We start from the raw sequence: 17,956 nt of genomic DNA, 5'->3' as shown, positions 1-17,956 counted from the left end.
AAACCAAAGGTTAATCAATTCAATGCATATGGATTATGTCCGAAACAGATTAAAACCTGATTAATAGTGAAACTGTATAGCCGGCTCCAAGCCTCTGTTATTTCGGGGGTCGCGCCTTGAAAATTGTATTTATATATAAAGTACATGTTACCTAAGCCGAGCGCATACAGTGCAGATATCCTCATAAGCATCTATTAATTCTTATCAATTAGATACTCTTTGGGCTTGTTTTATCCTTATTCTGAAAGAGTTGAACTAATTATTTTCGCTAGCAAGATCTCATTTGATTATTCATTCCATAAGCCTACTGCCAGCAGGCACGTTTAAAGAAATATAATCTGATTGATTGGGGTAATGAGGGACTTAAAATTAGCCTATAGATTATGCATTTAACTTGTCGGCGAGGCTATTGAGCCGTACTGCATTGTACCCATTCTGCAATCTGTTAATAAAGTTTTAAATCAATCAATCAATCAATGCCGTTAGAAAATCAGGATTTCTGCGATCGACACCTGCTGTCTTTTCAGCTGAGGCGGCCGCACGCAATTATCCTGAGTCTCAAGTCTGGTTCGAATGAACGAGACTGAATCAGCGTTCGAGGAACAGGAAAATCCCGGATTCAAACATCGGGTTAATTGAATCTGGATAATGGGACTCTTGATCGACTTAGTTGAACCAGGTACGGAGAATAGGGCCCTGGCCAAGAATAGCAGCAACACAAAGTTTCTAAATAAACACATAGACATTACAGATACAAGTAACGTTACAAAATGATCTGATAAAACATTTGCACACAGAAAACCTGGTTACAATAGGCTTCACCATAGCCTTAAATACATTCAGGGTTACCAAGCTTTGAATCTTCAGATCGGACTGGAGATTGTTCCATGCAGTAGGTGCGGAAAATCTAAAAGCTTTCTTTCTCATTTCTGTTCGGACTTGTGTAGTGTGGTAGTGAAATGGTTAACCTGTTGTCATGTGGCAGTGAAATGGTTAACCTTCTATATTGTCACAGTGAAAGGGTTAATCATTTGGTAGTGAAAAGGTTCAAATGGTTCCCAACAAAGTTTTCTTGTAAACAGCTCACTTTTGTTTATATTCCCATTTCCATCCAAATAGACAGAGTTTTCTATTGTTGGTCTATAGTCTACAAGGTGAAGACATTTCTATTGTTGGTCTATTATCTACAAGGTGAAGACATTTCTATTGTTGGTCTATAGTCTACAAGGTGAAGACATTTCTATTGTTGGTCTATAGTCTACAAGGTGAAGACATTTCTATTGGTGGTCTATAGTCTACAAGGTGAAGACCTTTCTATTGTTGGTCTATAGTCGACTCTACAAGGTGAAGACCTTTCTATTGTTGGTCTATAGTCGACTCTACAAGGTGAAGACATTTCTATTGTTGGTCTATAGTCTACAAGGTGAAGACCTTTCTATTGTTGGTCTATAGTCGACTCTACAAGGTGAATACATTTCTATTGGTGGTCTATAGTCTACAAGGTGAAGACCTTTCTATTGTTGGTCTATAGTCGACTCTACAAGGTGAATACATTTCTATTGTTGGTCTATAGTCTACAAGGTGATTACATTTCTATTGTTGGTCTATGGGATTAAAGCAAAAATCTCCTGACTGAACTGAAGTCATTCTTATTTTAACCTCCACTGTTTTGTTTTTTTTAATAGCGTTAGCGTTTTAAGGGAGCCTACTTGTAGAGCCTACTGTCCTGACTGTGACTATAGACCCTACTGTTGTGGTTGTTGTGCCAGGCAGGGAGGCTGTGTGCTGGAGAGCGTGAATGCAAGTCTTGTGGCTAGCTTCTGATTGATGGCGAGCTAGCACCCTTTTCCCATTACTTTGAACCATGAACTAAACGGCTTGTTATCATACAAACAAGGGACTAAACACGTTTCGCAATTATGCCACAACAACAATGGACAGTCTCCTCCCCACCGTTTGTATATATTTTTTACCACCCACCCCCTCCTAATGTACAGTCTCCTCCTCATCATATGTATATATTTACTGTTAGGATCTCTGAGTAACAGTACTGTATATTTGCATATGTGACAAATGTAACAGTACTATATAACTCTAAGTCATGTATGTCCCTATGTCATAAATGTCATGATGTCATGTATGTTGTGTATGTCATAAATGTCACTATGAATTGAAAATGGGGGACCCTGATGATGTAAACAAGACAAACATCTTTCTCTGGTCTGCATCCCCTTAACAATTGTGTGTATTTCTACTGGATTTACCAGATCCAGAGTGAATGAATGAAAACTTTATTTAATACACGAGACCCTCTTCTTGGGACCAAGTAAGGTTTCGTCGATAATCCAATGTACAGTTACCCCCCCCCCACCCCGCCTACCCAACCACCTCCAATGTACAGTCCCCCCACCCCACCTACCCAACACCCCCTCCAATGTACAGTTTCTTCGTCAAATGTACTCTTTTTTAGACTATTTTTGTATCACAAACAATACTGTATTTGTAAATCTGGTATGTCATAAATGTATAGATGTAGCAGTATTGTCTATCTGTATGTCAGGTGTGTCATATATGTTATGATGAATAAAAAAATGGGGGACCCTGATGTAAACAAGACGAAAGTATTTCTCTGGTCTGCATCCCCTTAACAATTGTGTGTATTGAGCTGTACTGTATTGTACCCATTCTGCAATCTGTTAATAACATTTTCAATCAATCAATCAATATTTAACAGATTGCAGAATGGGTACAATACAGTACGGCTCAATACACACAATTGTTAAGGGGATGCAGACCAGAGAAAGACGTTTGTCTTGTTTACATCATCAGGGTCCCCCATTTTCAATTCATAGCGACATTTATGACATTACACAACATTGACATCATGACATTTATGGCATAGGGACATACATGACATACTACAGGTATATAGTAATGTTACATTTGTGACATATGCAAATATACAGTAATGTTACCCATAGATCCTGACAGTCAGAGATTATATACATTATGATGGGGAGAAGACTGTACATTAGGAGGAGGGGGTGGTAGAAAAAACATACGGTGGGGAGAGAATATACGGTGGGGAGGAGACCGTCTACACAGATACACCTGTGTGATGTTGCTACGGAGTTAAGCTAATAAAGGATACTCACAACCACAACAGGAGACTCACGTATTTGTACTGTGAAGTAACGGTTAACACGACAATGACAAAATGTGTTGTTTCTGTTTTTCTTTTTGACATAGTTGCGGAACACGGAACAAGTTAACTCACCACTACAGCCCCCAGTAGCCTAGCCAGTCTCTTGAAACACCGCTATCTTCAAACTTCCATTCCTCTTGATACTTTCTTTTGTTGGGTGGTGCCGCTCATCCTTTTCGTTTGAGAAAACCGCTGTGGTTTTTCTTTTTAGTGGCCGGCTTACTCGTTCCATTTAACCGACGCTATTAAGCTAACGTTAGCTAATCGCTATAGCAGCGTTACAGTGCACGCAGCTACTAAGCAGGTGGTGGCTGTGACGTCTGTAAACAAGGAGATTGATGCGCGAGGCTGCAAAAAAGGCAACTGTCGTAAAACCAAAACACACCGCAGTTTTTAATTATTTTACATGACTATTTTGTTACCCTGCCATGTGGCGGACAGACCTCTCAGACCTCGCAAATGTCACTCGCCCAATAGCCTCCAGCTGCAACCGCGGAGCAAGCAGCGTAATCCTGTCTCTCGAGTCGCTGAGTGACAATGACTGCTTGGCGCGGCCGCACCGCGATAGAAAAAAAAATCCCTTTTTCATGATATTTGGCGCCTCTGATTGGCTCAATTTTGTTTCAATCTGTATGCATCTACAAATCATATTATACCAAGGTAGGAAATCCGTCTGGAGACGGAACGCTTTAATGCCTGAGTCTATAGTCTACAAGGTGAATACATTTCCTTTTTACACCATTTTCAGGGACCCCTTTTCTCCTACTAGCGCCAATTTAATCAACTAGTGGTCAAAAACTCCACTGGATACTACAGGCCTCCAGACATTTAAGCTGCCTTTCAGACCCCCCCCCTAGCCATTTAAAGGATTGAGATACCGGAGTCAATTCATATTTCCAGTAATTATAGTAGAGACTCCATGCAACACCAGTCTAGACAATTCAACTAGGATTAGAAGGTCTTGTACCCAAAGTGCAACCAATAAATTCAGTGTTTACATTACAGTGTTGCAAGGAGTCTCTACTATAATACATTGATTTTATTTTCTCCTTTTGCACCCGTTCTACTTTTTTGGTGTGCAGATTTCCTTTTTTGTGCCCCTTCCCCAATTACAACCTATATTTGAGGACCAGTGATACACAAATGATAGGGCTGAGCAATATACCCATACTGACATTATGAATCTCTTACCCACATAATTTTGCCCATATTGGTATGTTAGGTAAGTGCATTCCGCCAGCATGTAGGCAGCTTAATTTCGTGCCTCTTTCATTTAAGTGAATTAACTGAAACAACCAATCAAATGCTGAAAGACAAACATGTTGACAGACAAACATTATAGACGTGCCGACAGAGGGCCAACATGATGGTATTTGTGCGCTGGTGTTTAAAATGAATTCATCATCATGTCATTTCTCGTTGCCGAGGTAAGTGTGACATGAATTTCAGGACATAGTGCTCAGCCCTGCTGCGTGTGTCCCTTCCTCTCACCTCTATGATGTGCGAGTGTTGCTTTGAGGCAATACTGCCTTTGTGTTGCTTGGCAACGTACAGCATCGTGACCAATGGACCCCTATCATTCATTTCTAATGAATCTGGTAGGCTTAATTAATTGCATATAATCAATTCACCCATTGTCTTGATCCTCCAATCACAACTGCTGTGATTGGAGGATCAAGAAAAGAGGGCAGGGCTTGTGATCCATAGGTCCAGTGTGTACCATAGTGCACGGCCATAGCTGCCCAGAGCAAAAGCCAGTTCTTCCGTAGAGGACATAGACTGAAGCAGCTCCACAGCTCTGAGGAGGAAAAACAACACACAAGCACATTAATATTGACATATCTATATTACCAACTACTACATAAGATATACCGTGTGTGTAATAGATCAGAAAGATTTGCATTTGTCTCACATCAAGTTTGAGCTGAGTGAGCCTGAGGTGTTGCACACACAGCCTGTACAGTAATAACTAGGTGCTTTTTGACCATAAAATCTTTTTTTGTAAATAAACAAAAATGAAAATATTAAACTGGGAAATGGGCATAATAGGGACACTTTAAGTTAGCATGGTATTCAAATAGCCGAGAGAGGGAGAGACACAGGGCTACAGAGAAGAGAGAGGATGAGAGAGACTCAGAGGAGAGAGAGGATGAGATAGACTCAGACAGAGAGAGAGGATGAGAGATACCCAGACAGAGAGAGAGGAGAGCAGAGAGGGAGAGGGAGAGAGAGAGAGACTCAGACAGAGAGAGAAGATGAGAGACTCAGACAGAGAGAGCGAGAGGAGCGAGAGACTCAGACAGAGAGACCCAGATAGAGCAGGGCTGTACAGTGCGACATATATGTTGCACGTGCGACACTGACGTCAGTCTGTGCGATGAATGAATTGACTTTAGTAGCACTGGTGCGATGGCCCGTGGCGCAAGCAAAAAAAAAAGAACGTGTGACGGTAAATTGAATGGACCACAGCGCCACACTATCCACTTGGTACTTGTAGTCTCGTGCGATTAAAAACAATGTCCCATCTCGCGTAGAGTCCATAATCAAACACCAAATCCCATAATCCCTAGCGAACAATATCCCCGCGACTAAGTTGCGAGCTCAATGTACAGTGACTGGGTGACTTCGACAAGATGAAGCGATTTTTTAAGGTATTAAATCCAACAAAAGAAGTACAAGATCAAAACCCCAAACGAGCCCGAGAGGGACCACCGTTAATAGAAACGAGACAAAAGGAGAAGATTAACAAGATGTACAGATATAACGCAGAGTGGGAAAATGATTTTCCGTGGATATTTTTTAATGAGGAAGCGCAGCTATTATTATTCTGTCACTGGTGCCGGGAGACTCCGGAAAAGATCCGGTCAGAGAATCCCTATGTCGCGGGTAACAATATCCTAAAAAGGGATAACATTAATAAACACAAAGTCCCTTGCCCGGGATGCCTTCAACGCTAAACAAACCCCTGAGCGGGCCGGCACCCTCTTGCACTCGCTGAGTAAACAGACGACCAGAGCGGATGATGCTGATCTCCGTGAGGTAAAGTTTAAGATGAATGTGGCATATTGCATCGCCAAGGAAGAAATGCTGTTCACTAAATTTAAGCCGCTAATTTTACTCTGTAAAAATAACTCCATCGTATGGCTACTTAAATTCCCCTCCGGGATCAATAAAGTATTAATTATCTATCTATCAATCAATCAATCTATCTAATAACGAGACAATATGCAAATAAGGTAATAATAATAATAATTCATTTTATTTATAAAGCCCTTTTCATTCATGCAGAGTTCCTTGTACTTCTGATTAATGCAATAGTGTGTGTGTGTGTGTGTGTGTGTGTGTGTGTGTGTGTGTGTGTGTGTGTGTGTGTGGATCTGAAAAAGTGGCCAGCAGACATGATGCTGGAACTGTGACACGTGTGCAGTGCACACACACACACACACACACACGAATAATTATAATAATAATAATAATAATACATTTATTTATTTGGTTCCACAAATATGTACAGGTGTTTGTTTGTATGCATTATATCTATTTGTTATGTTGGTTTCTAGGTGTTTCTAGGTTGGTTTCTAGCTTTCCCTGTAATCTGAGGCTGCGGTTACACCTTTCGTTTCATCTTCGTATCATTGTCATATGCGTTTCGCCGCGACGTTGTGCGCCTCGAGTCACACTTTCTGCCTGGTCTCGGACTGCTTCATATCGGTTATATGGTTATGTCCTTGTTCTTTTTGTTTTACATTATGGGCAAATAAAGAAAGAATTTGTCTGAAAGCATTTCTTGTTAAAGTTTGGATTTTGTGTGCCCTGTATGCAAGTTTCATGTCCCTTGCCAGTCACATACCTATTTAAGTAATGAACTGCACTACTTGTGGTTGTTTTTAGAGATTTTAGAGACGTTTTATACTCGTGCTACAAGATTTTGGCCTGTGCTACAAAACTATCAACCTCTGTAGCACCAGTGCTATGTGCAAAAAAAGTTAACGTACAGCCCTGAGATAGAGAGAGACAGACTCAGACAGAGAGAGAGGAGACAGAGGATGAGAGACTCAGACAGAGAGAGAGAGAGAGAGAGAGAGAGAGAGAGAGAGAGAGAGAGAGACAGACAAGATACGGTTACACACTTCTGATAAGCCTGTACAGCCTGCATCTTCAGCTGCAGGTGCTCATTGAGGTAGCCCAGCATGATGAAGGCATCGGGGTCACACTGGATCCTCTCTGAAAAGGGACACAACGGAGAGGTCATGTTACTGAAGGTCACACACACACACACACACACAGTGGAGGGTTATACAGTTTGTTCATATTCAGCAATATCACCACAATATCACCACACACATTGACAGTGTTGTGAAGAAGGCACGACAACGCCTCTACTTCCTCAGGCGCCTAAGGAAGTTCCAAGTCAGTCAGAAGATCCTTAGGAACTTCTACTCATGTACAATAGAGAGCATCCTGACCGGCAACATCACCTCCTGGTTTGGGAATAGCACTGCACAAGACCGTAGCAGACTACAAAGAGTGACACGTTCAGCCGAACGCACAATTGGAGGGGGGCTTCCCACCCTCCAGAACATTTACAACAAGCGGTGCAAGGGGAAGGCTAAGAGAATTATTAAGGACTCGAGCCACCCGAACAACTGCCTCTTTGAACTGCTGCGGTCAGGCAAGCGATACCGGAGTCTTAAGGCGAGCACAGAAAGACTCAGAAGAAGCTTCTATCCCCAGGCCATCAGGCTGCTAAACGAACAATAATCACTATGCAACAACCATCAAATGCACACAGCACACACACCCACACGCACACACTCACTCAAACAAACAACACACTGCAGCACCCACTCTCCACACTTTAGATCACACAAACACACTTACACTTTATATTTATTGATAAAGGATTTGCACTACAACTCGTACACCTACTGTGAATTGTACCTAAATTGCACCTCGTCCCATTTCTCCATTTCTGCCTTGCACTATATAGTATTGTATATTAGTACACTGCACAGTATTGTATATTGTATGGTAACTACGTCTATTCTGCATCGAACATTGTACATATGTCTAAACTGAACACTGTGACCTCATTTTTTTACTTCTAATTTTACTATGTTATTTTATTTTGTATAAAAGTATTCTATACTTCTGTATGACAACTATTAAAGAAACTTGAAACTTGAACTTGAATCACAGATGTTAATACAACAGGATATGATTTAATTCAGTAACATACTGTATGGCATTCTAAACTGTCCATTTCTTATATGATATATTAATGATTTGAATTTATATATTGTATTACATTGGCTGAGACACACAGACACAGACACACAGACACACACACACACCAAGCCCTTTGACCACTGTTACCCTGGCCAGAACCTCCAGTCAGTAACCATTCCGTCATCCCTCCAAATACACACACACACACACACACACACACACACACACACACACACACACACACACACGTACATGTACATACCGGTGTACTTGCTGAGGGCCACCTGAGCAGCAGACACAGCGTTCATCTGGACAATGTTGTAGCGGTAGAGCTCAGAGTCTCTGTTGCTCTTATCCAGCAGAGTGGCACAGACCCAGTAGGCATAACCTTTAACTCCCTCCGTCTGGGGTAGAGAGAAGGAGAGGGGGAGATAGAAAAGAGAGAGATAATGAGAGAGAGGAACAGAAGAAAAGAAGGTGGGAGAAGAAGAGGCAGAACAGGGGAACGGGGAGAGCGAGACAAAAGAGGAGAACATTTCAAATTAGGTTTTAAAATTCATTACGCTCACATCATCGCAGATGACTAAGTAGTACTTATAAGCCTGAGAATGGATGATTAAGGAGAGCAACAGAGACATGGTTGGACGATGTTGTTCTCATTAGCTAGCTAATAAGTGGGGATAATGATGGTAACCGTGGTCACCTACATGCGTGTTGAGCTCAGTGGTGTGTCTGAACAGATCCATGGTGTCGTAGCTTCCCACTGCCTCAGCTATTAGGGCCTGGTAGGAGGGCACAGAGAGTATAGTTAGAACAAGTCTTTGGAACCGTGATGCCTACATAAGGCCTTCATGCGCAGATGATATTGGAAGTAAAATCTAAACCGTGCTCTTACAGTATTTGCTCAATTCAACAAAGGACATGGAGAGAGAGAAACCGTATTTGCTCAATTCAACAAAGGACATGGAGAGAGAGAAACCATGCATGCCCATTTCAACTTTTTCACTTAGCCAAGTTATTTTTAAAATGATGACGTTGATGTCTCTTCTTGATAAAGTGTCATGTCTATAAAAGAATGACTTACCTGTCCGATCCAACAGTTAACGTAGAGTGGTTCCAAGGACTGGGCAATCTTGAAGGCCTCATGTGAAAGCTAGGAAAACAAGAGTGGAAATGATAAATAGCAAGGAAAACAAGAGTAGAAATGCTACATACCGTAATTCCTCTAATAGTAACCGGTATTCAATTAAAAGCCGGGTCTCTATTAATGACCGGGTGCGCTGTTGAGCTAAGCAATTATAAGCCGGCCTCCTAATACAAGCCGGGTTTCATGTATATGCTGGCCTGGCTGTGCAGTAAATACCATATAATGGTATGGTGTTAATGTTTACCAAGAGAGTAAGCCTACCTCAGAATTGTACAAAACAAAGTTATTCTTATTATTATTATTCTTATTTATTATTATACCAGTATTGTGATTGCACTATTTTACTTTATTTAACTTTTTTTGACCACCTGTAATTGCACTGTTTACTACCGTATTTCATACAGTACTTGGTTTCAATAAATTAACCCAGTACATTTTACTGGGTTCAAACTGACACAAAATGTTGATTTATTCATTATGATCTGTTTGAAAATTAGAAATATAGGCCTCTCTCTTATACATGCCTCCTCCTAATACAAGCCTGGTATCAGCTACAGTTGAAACAAATACAAGCCGGGGTTACTATTAGAGGAATTACGGTAGCTAGGAAAACAAGAGTAGACATGCTACATATCTAGGAAAACAAGAGTAGAAATGCTACATAGCTAGGAAAACAAGAGTGGAAATGATAAATAGCAAGGAAAACAAGAGTATAAATGCTACATACTGTAGCTAGGAAAACAAGAGTAGAAATGCTACACAGCTAGGAAAACAAGAGTGGAAATGATAAATAGCAAGGAAAACAAGAGTAGAAATGCTACATACTGTAGCTAGGAAAACAAGAGTAGAAATGCTACACAGCTAGGAAAACAAGAGTAGAAATGCTATACTGTAGCTAGGAAAACAAGAGTAGAAATGCTACACAGCTAGGAAAACAAGAGTAGAAATGCTATACTGTAGCTAGGAAAACAAGAGTAGAAATGCTACATGCAGTAGCTAGGAAAACAAGAGTAGAAATGCTACACAGCTAGGAAAACAAGAGTAGAAATGCTAAATAGCTAGGAAAACAAGAGTAGAAATGCTACATACTGTACTGTAGCTAGGAAAACAAGAGTAGAAATGCTACATACTGTACTGTAGCTAGGAAAACAAGAGTAGAAATGCTACATACTGTAGCTAGGAAAACAAGAGTAGAAATGCTACATACTGTAGCTAGGAAAACAAGAGTAGAAATGCTACATAGCTAGGAAAACCAGAGTAGAAATGCTACATACTGTAGCTAGGAAAACAAGAGTAGAAATGTGACATACTGTAGCTAGGAAAACAAGAGTAGAAATGCTACAGCTAGGGAAACAAGAGTAGAAATGCTAAATAGCAAGGCCGAACTTAATTCACATCTGCATTTGATGAAAATAAAACAAAATGAAAAAATCAATCACCACATACTTCAATGTTTTCTTTCTTCAAATACAGGGTGCCAAGATTTGTCCAGGCAACAACATTCTATATGGAGGAAAATACAATTATGAATATTGTTTAGGAGAATGCAACTCACACCACACTATAGAAATACTATAACATAAATGTGTTTATGTTAGTTTGTACTCACATTAGTCTCAACTTGTATGGACTTGATGAAACAATGTTGAGCCAGGGCAAGGTTATCAAGGCCTATTGTAAAAAAAAAAAAAGACATGAAAGAACAATGATAAAAAAAAACACAATAATTCATAACCAAATAAATAACAAAAAGGAAAGTGGAAGCAATAATAGTCAATAATAGAGAGTTATAGGATGGGGAAGATAGGTAGTGGATCTGCAGAGGATAGCGTGAACCTCTGTGCATGTTACGCTCTCCCAGTTAAACTCCTAGCTGTCAAGTGAAAAGAAGCGGCTGGCAACTCCACTCCACATGTATTGGAGGAGGCATGTGATAGGCAGACCTGGGCCGTACAAAATTTGATGATTCTGACCGGCCCGCGAAGATTACATGATAATAATTTAAAAAAAAAAATTGTACTTTTTTATTTTCATGTTCACACGCACAATATACGCTTACCTAGGATTTGACTTGATTCAACAACAAAGCAGTCGGGGCAAGCCGAAAACGGTCGAAAGTGTGGTTATTTGAGGTTTGGATTTTTTTTTTTCACAACTGAGGTAGGTAGATTACATTTTTTTAGATTAAAGTACAGAAAAAAGGTACCATTGGGTACCGGTATCGATTCACAGGTATCGGTTCAAATGTGAACGGTACCCATCCCTACTGAACACACAACTGCAGGGCAAGGGCATTTTTGCTCATGAAATGCATAGCCATGTGAAAGCCTTCATGACAAAGTTGCAATTAATTTCAAGGCAACTAGGCAGCAACAATCTCAAACACATGAAAACCCTGAAAGAAGTCAAACCATCAGCTGATCACCGGCACAGGTACTCATCCATGTTGGGAGCACTGCATGATGAATTTTCAAGGCGTTTTCAAGATTTCAAAAAGGTTGAGGATGAAATGCAGCTGGTTTCCTCTCCCTTTACCTGCAATGTTGATAGTTGTTCAGCTTGAACTCATTGACCTGCAGTCTGATTCACTACTGAAAGAGCACTTTAAGTCAGCATCACTGCTAGAGTTCTACTCTGCTCTCAAGGAAGAGAACTTTCCTAACATGAGGAGACATGCTCAGAAGATGTAGGTTCTCTTTGGATCCACCTACATATGTGAACAGACATTCTCAGTCATGACGTTTACCAAGTCCAGGTACAGATCCTCTCTCACTGATGAACATCTGGCAGCTGTGCTTCGCATCTCCACCTCAGACATGCAACCTGACTTTGATGGACTTGTTAAAGCTCAACAGAGACTGGATTTCTCACACTGAATGAAAAATAAATAACTGAAGAACACTAAAATGTGGAAATATAACAAGTGAAATGGGACACTTGATCTTTTTTTTTGCACAGTTCTGAAAACATTAAATGTTTAATATAGGCATGTAAAGTAAAAAAGGCTACAAAACTGGGACACTTTTCTTTACACAGTTCAGTGACATGTCTTGTTTATTTTGGCTATAAGATGATGTGATGTCTTTAGAAAGCTAAGAAAATCCTTGTTTCAATAGTATATGAAACTCAAAATGCCCTTTGTTATTAATGTTTCACATTTTGTTTATCATTTTGGAAATAAATTCTATTTGAATAAATGATATTTTTGAAAGCTAACCTCACCTTTTAATTGCCAAATAATAACATACACTCTTACCAGGGGTCAAAACAATGCCATTTACTGCTTTTTATATAGAAATAAAATGTATATTATGCATAATTGAGTTTGGAATTTTGGCCCGGCCCTTCAACATATTTTCAGTTGCTCATTCGGCCCCCTGGGAAAAATAATTGCCCACCCCTGGTCTACACCCTCCCCAGACCAACAGTAGGGCAAGAAACAACCAGGAAGGGGATTTGCATAATGACAACATTGAGGACATGGGAGCAAAGTAAACAAAAAATGTATAATAATAATTATATATATATAAAAGGTACAGTATAAATACCTTTGCTCATGGCAATCATTCCTAGGGCATTCCAGTAGCTATGGTTTCCACTGTCCATCATGATGGCCTTTTTCACACACTAAGGAGAGGGACATCATGGTCAAGTAAAAAAAAATTAAAGATAATAAAAGGACCATATAACAATGGTGTGTTCATAACTAGTGAATGTTAGCTACCTGCTGGGCCTTCTCCAGTAGCAGAATGACAGAGTTCTCGTCCTCCTCGGTAGAGCTGGGCTGGCTGGCCTGGCGGTGGTAGTTGAGCCCCAGGTCGTACCACAGACCGGAGGCCTCGGGCATCATCTTCAGAGCTCGGCCGTAACACCTATTATAACAAACACCATCATTTGATAACTGCATTGTCTGGATTTCATACTAGGCCAGCTGGGGCTCATAAGGTACTGAACACTGATGACTGAACCATTAATCATTCAAATAAACAATTTTCTTTCTTTTTTAATTTAGTTAAATCTCCTTTATGATACATACAATGATGACAATGTAGAACAGAAATGGTTTAGGCAGCTTTGAAACCCATGCAGGCACATCACTGTCTTGTTATTGGTTATACCTCTCGCCAACTTTGAGTGTCTGGGTCTGGTTGAGAGCGTGGTTCTGGTCGGTGGGTTCTAGACCAGCCAGTGGGCCTGGCATCAGAACCCGGGCTCTGTTAGGGGACACAACGCGGACTGTGGTGCAGGCGTCTCCCAAAAGCTTCCACAGACAGGACAGGTCTGGTCGCAACTCCACCGCCCTGAGAGGAGAGGGAAGAGGTTTATGGATCAGGGTTGGGATCAATTCACTTCCATTTGAGAGAAGACAAGATGTTCCTTTATTAACACTTTAAGTGCCAGCCACGGCATAATTTGTTATTTCATGCCAACCGTTGAGTGCCAGAAACAAGATATGCCGTTTTTTAGCGATTTCCATTCATATTTCATCAATCTAGCCTCACGTTACCATTGGCACTCTCTCTGAGCTCGAATTAGGAAAATACCGCCCCCTATCGTCTCTCCGGATGGTACGGCACCCCATTGGATTAGACTGAATGAAACGCATTTCCACATTTCCACATTCCACATTTTACTTGTCAGGCAAGTAACCGGAGACGATCCCAGTCATTGCCCACCATCAGAACAGCGTGGAATATATGTTTCCAGTAGCCAGCGTTGGATCAATAAACGCGATCAATATTTGGAATGGCGATCAGGAATTGGAATAATCTTTTTGGAGAACATCTGAGCTGAGGTAAGGAATCTATTTTACCAGTATTGGGATAATCAGAGCTGTTTTCACCTATATATAAACGTGTCCCATATGTGTGTGTGTGGCTGTGAGTGTGTGTAGCTGATCAGGAAATAAGATAATCGATTTTCAGCCCGCTTCTATAGCGTGCATAAGTACACATATACTATCGATAATCTAGCGTTTATTTGAAAACTATTCATAAATAGGCAGAAAAATGACAACGTGTTTGTGTATTACAGTAAAGCGCGATTCCTGCAGAATATTATTTTTTTCTGAAAGTTTAAAAAAACGAGCGTTTTTCAAAATGGTATAAAACGGAAATGAACAGATTAAAAACAATCCGTTTCGACAATGTTGACTGCAAACAAGTCATTGATAAGCGACGGTCGTATTAGACACATAGCCATAATTTAAGATATAGTTTATGCGTTCACAAATGCGAGTGCTCGGTCATTGAATAGAGTGTCGGCACTCAACAGGGTAAATAGGACACGGAGGCTGGCACGGAAAGCGTTAATCCCCTTGGGGAAATGCAGGTGTCATGGCAGCACGGGCGAAAGGGGGGGGGGGGGGGGGGGGGGGGTACAGGCAGGGTAATAAAAATTACAATAAAATATAGAGAATAAAAACATCAGAGTAGAGGTAAAGAACAAGATAAAATATGAATAGAAAACAAAGGTGAGGGTCTGGTCAGTCGGACAGGTGGGTTCAGTAGTTAAGAGTCAATCGGTTCCAACAGTTCTCAAGTTCTCCAGCCATTAGTTCTCCAGCTGTTGGCCAGGTCAGTCCTTGACCACAGTTGTGGAGCCTGATGACTACTGGCAGAAAGAAATGAGCGAGGTGATTTATGGTGTGGCGGGGAGGGGATCAGTCTATGGCTCGATAGTGGTGCGACAGTGGCTCAGGAGGCAGAGCGGTCTTCTGGTAATCGGAAGGTTCCCGGTTCGATTCCCGCTCCTCCTGGGCAGCATGTTGATGTGTCCTTTTCAGTATTTGATTTTTAAAGAAATTCCTCTTTGTGAATTCACTAATCTCTATAAACAGATATCTGCACATGAATGCAGAATCTGTAGGCAAGGGACAGGATTTTGGTCTTGGAAGCGTTCTGGTTTCTGTTTGTAGTCCAAGTAGTTTGAGTGGGGATGGCAGTTAAAATTTAGACTGTGATTTCCACAGGAACATGATTCTGTTGCAGGTAAACAGTCTGTGTGGGGAACGAAGGAGGCGGAGCGCATTGGCCGAAATGTCGTCTGGATCTAAAAACACTTACACAAAGTATCGATGTTTGTGTGTTATGTGGAGAAACGCTACGCTGGAAATGGATAGTAAACGTGCCTGAAGAGGTGGCGTATCGCCTGCTGGATGAGATCGATGGCTCCCCCGTCTCTATAGTCCTCCATCAAACCTTTAGCCAGGGACAGCAGACATTCCCCTAGACCTGAATAACACACCACAGAGAAAACTAATTATCAAACCAACAGAAGGAGATCACAGAGGATTAGCCCCCAGAGGATATGAACTCCTCTGGGGAGGTCACTCACGCACAACCCCTTACCTTTGAGCGCAGGCACATAGTCCTCTTGGGCTATGATCTGCAGGTACTCTGCGGCAGCCTCTTTGAACTTGCCCAGGATCTGTTTGATGGCTGCCGTCTGGTACAGGCTGTAGATGGAGGACGGGTGGAGCTGCTGGGCCTTGCCAAAGGCTTTCAGGGCCGCTGTGAAGCTCCGCCGGTTCAGGTAGGCCTCGCCCAAACACTCCCAACAGACCCAGTCCTCTGGGTCTGCCCTCAGCGCTGCCTGCAGACTGAAACACAACGTATTACTATAAGTCCTCTGGGTTTTTAGTTTAGTTTATTTGAAAATTATTAAAAAATACATTGCATGTTACAACAAGTCATGCACCCTAAAATGATCAAGGATAGCACAAAAAAGTCAGACTTATTTCCATTGTGGTCCTTGGTCTCAGCAGCACATAGTATTTAAATAAACATGTATTACCGGTACACATATTATCATCAGCCTACAGTATATTGCTAAAAATATAATTAAAAAGTAAAATACAACATTATTAATAAAATATGTAGAAAATTTACAGACACTAAAACTACACTACATTAAAACAGGGAGCTTCCTGAGTTACTCTGGGAAATTTTCTAGGAGCCATTTCCTAACATTCCTATTGTAATACTGACACACAACGTATTACAAAGTCCTCAGGGTCTGCCATCAGCACTGCCCGCAGACTGAACACAAACACAACTTATTACAATAAGGTCAGTCACTTTTCACTGCCTGAAAACAGCTATGAATAGGCAGTGAATAAGGAAGAGACCATGTCAGTGAAGAGAGAACTGAATAGAACTGAAACCTAAGAACTGATCCTTACTCAGCGACAGCCTGTGGGTGCTCTCCAACCTTGAGATGGTAAAGACCTCGTCTCATCCAGGCCCACTTGGCTGAGCCTGGAGTGGCTTTCTCTATCACAGACTGTAGTACCGCCAGGGCTGTGTCCTGAGGTAGAGAGAGAGGGAGTGAGGGAGGGTAAAGAAACAAAACCCTTTCAAGAAACAAGAACTGTAACAAAAAGTGCCAGGGAGATATCCAAAAGTCACAATGTTGCTGCAGTTTGCTCCACACAGGCACTCACCATATCTCCCTGCTCCATACTGAGGTCAACTGAGGCAGCTCCAGACTCGGTGTCACTGTTGTCCAATTCAAAGGCCTTCTTATAGCAGCCCCGTGCCCGGCCCTTATCCTTAGCCACCTCCCGGTAGTAATGACCCAGGTAGCGGAACACACAGCCTAAGTTCGGGTCCAACTTCGCAGCCTGAGGTACAGATAGAAGAAGATGATCATTTACTTAACTGGCCATTTACACAAAGCAATTGAAGTGTATTTCGGCATATCCCTCCTAGATACACATACACACAGTCACCCCACACATGCATATTTTCAGAGAGGACAGAGCGCAGGGTTGCCTGCAGTACAGCGCCCCTGGAGTAGTATTGGGGTTAAGTACCTTGCTCAAGATAAACACCAGAAAAGAGATGAAGAGAAATAGTTATGTTATTGTTAGGAGAATACCATCGGTTGTTACCCGTACAAGATACAAATATATTTGAAATCCTTCAATGTTAAACACTATATCAAATAAGCAATTAGAGCTATTGTATATGGATGATGCCATATTGAGTCCTTAGTCTATTATAACGACTGTAACACAATCTCCATTTCTGCAAATATTGTTCCATGGCAATAGTGCTAACTTTGAGCAGGTGTGTGTGGGCTTTGCTCCTGTCCCGACGGGTCTCCTCCCCCAGGTCCCAGTAGAGGCGTCCCAGAAGGAAGTAGTATTCTCCACAATTTGGACACTGGGCCGCAGCCTGCAGGAAACTATAGCAGGACAACAAGGGAGATCAATGTGGAGGGTTATACAGTTTGTTCATATTCAACAATATCACAAATGTTAATACAACAGGATATGATTTAATTCAGTAACATACTGTATGGCATTCTGAACTGTCCATTTCTTATACGATATATTAATGATTTGAATCCATACATTGTATTGTATTGGC

General features: G+C 41.3%; 1 protein-coding gene across 2 annotated transcripts in view; it reads right to left on the bottom strand.

Annotated features, from left to right (window-relative positions):
• The window catches only part of skic3 (SKI3 subunit of superkiller complex), a 66,711-nt gene that overhangs the window by 28,162 nt on the left and 20,593 nt on the right, over positions 1-17,956 (bottom strand). For both annotated transcript variants that reach the window (XM_084335516.1, XM_084335517.1), the window contains 15 exons: positions 17,645-17,771; positions 17,026-17,205; positions 16,765-16,889; positions 15,932-16,182; positions 15,712-15,814; positions 13,700-13,882; positions 13,306-13,453; positions 13,130-13,208; positions 11,191-11,252; positions 11,028-11,084; positions 9,519-9,587; positions 9,142-9,216; positions 8,697-8,838; positions 7,336-7,429; positions 4,926-5,003 (listed from right to left, as the gene is read on the bottom strand). In XM_084335516.1, coding sequence (XP_084191642.1) covers positions 4,926-5,003; positions 7,336-7,429; positions 8,697-8,838; positions 9,142-9,216; positions 9,519-9,587; positions 11,028-11,084; positions 11,191-11,252; positions 13,130-13,208; positions 13,306-13,453; positions 13,700-13,882; positions 15,712-15,814; positions 15,932-16,182; positions 16,765-16,889; positions 17,026-17,205; positions 17,645-17,771 — 1,773 coding nt within the window. The remainder of the gene's footprint in view (positions 1-4,925; positions 5,004-7,335; positions 7,430-8,696; positions 8,839-9,141; positions 9,217-9,518; positions 9,588-11,027; positions 11,085-11,190; positions 11,253-13,129; positions 13,209-13,305; positions 13,454-13,699; positions 13,883-15,711; positions 15,815-15,931; positions 16,183-16,764; positions 16,890-17,025; positions 17,206-17,644; positions 17,772-17,956) is intronic.

The sequence above is a fragment of the Notolepis coatsorum genome (genome assembly GCF_963971535.1).
Source record: "Notolepis coatsorum genome assembly, chromosome: 1".
Classification (NCBI taxonomy): domain Eukaryota; kingdom Metazoa; phylum Chordata; class Actinopteri; order Aulopiformes; family Paralepididae; genus Notolepis; species Notolepis coatsorum.
Note: the sequence above shows the minus strand (reverse complement) of the source record. Positions and strands in the feature narration are given on the sequence as shown.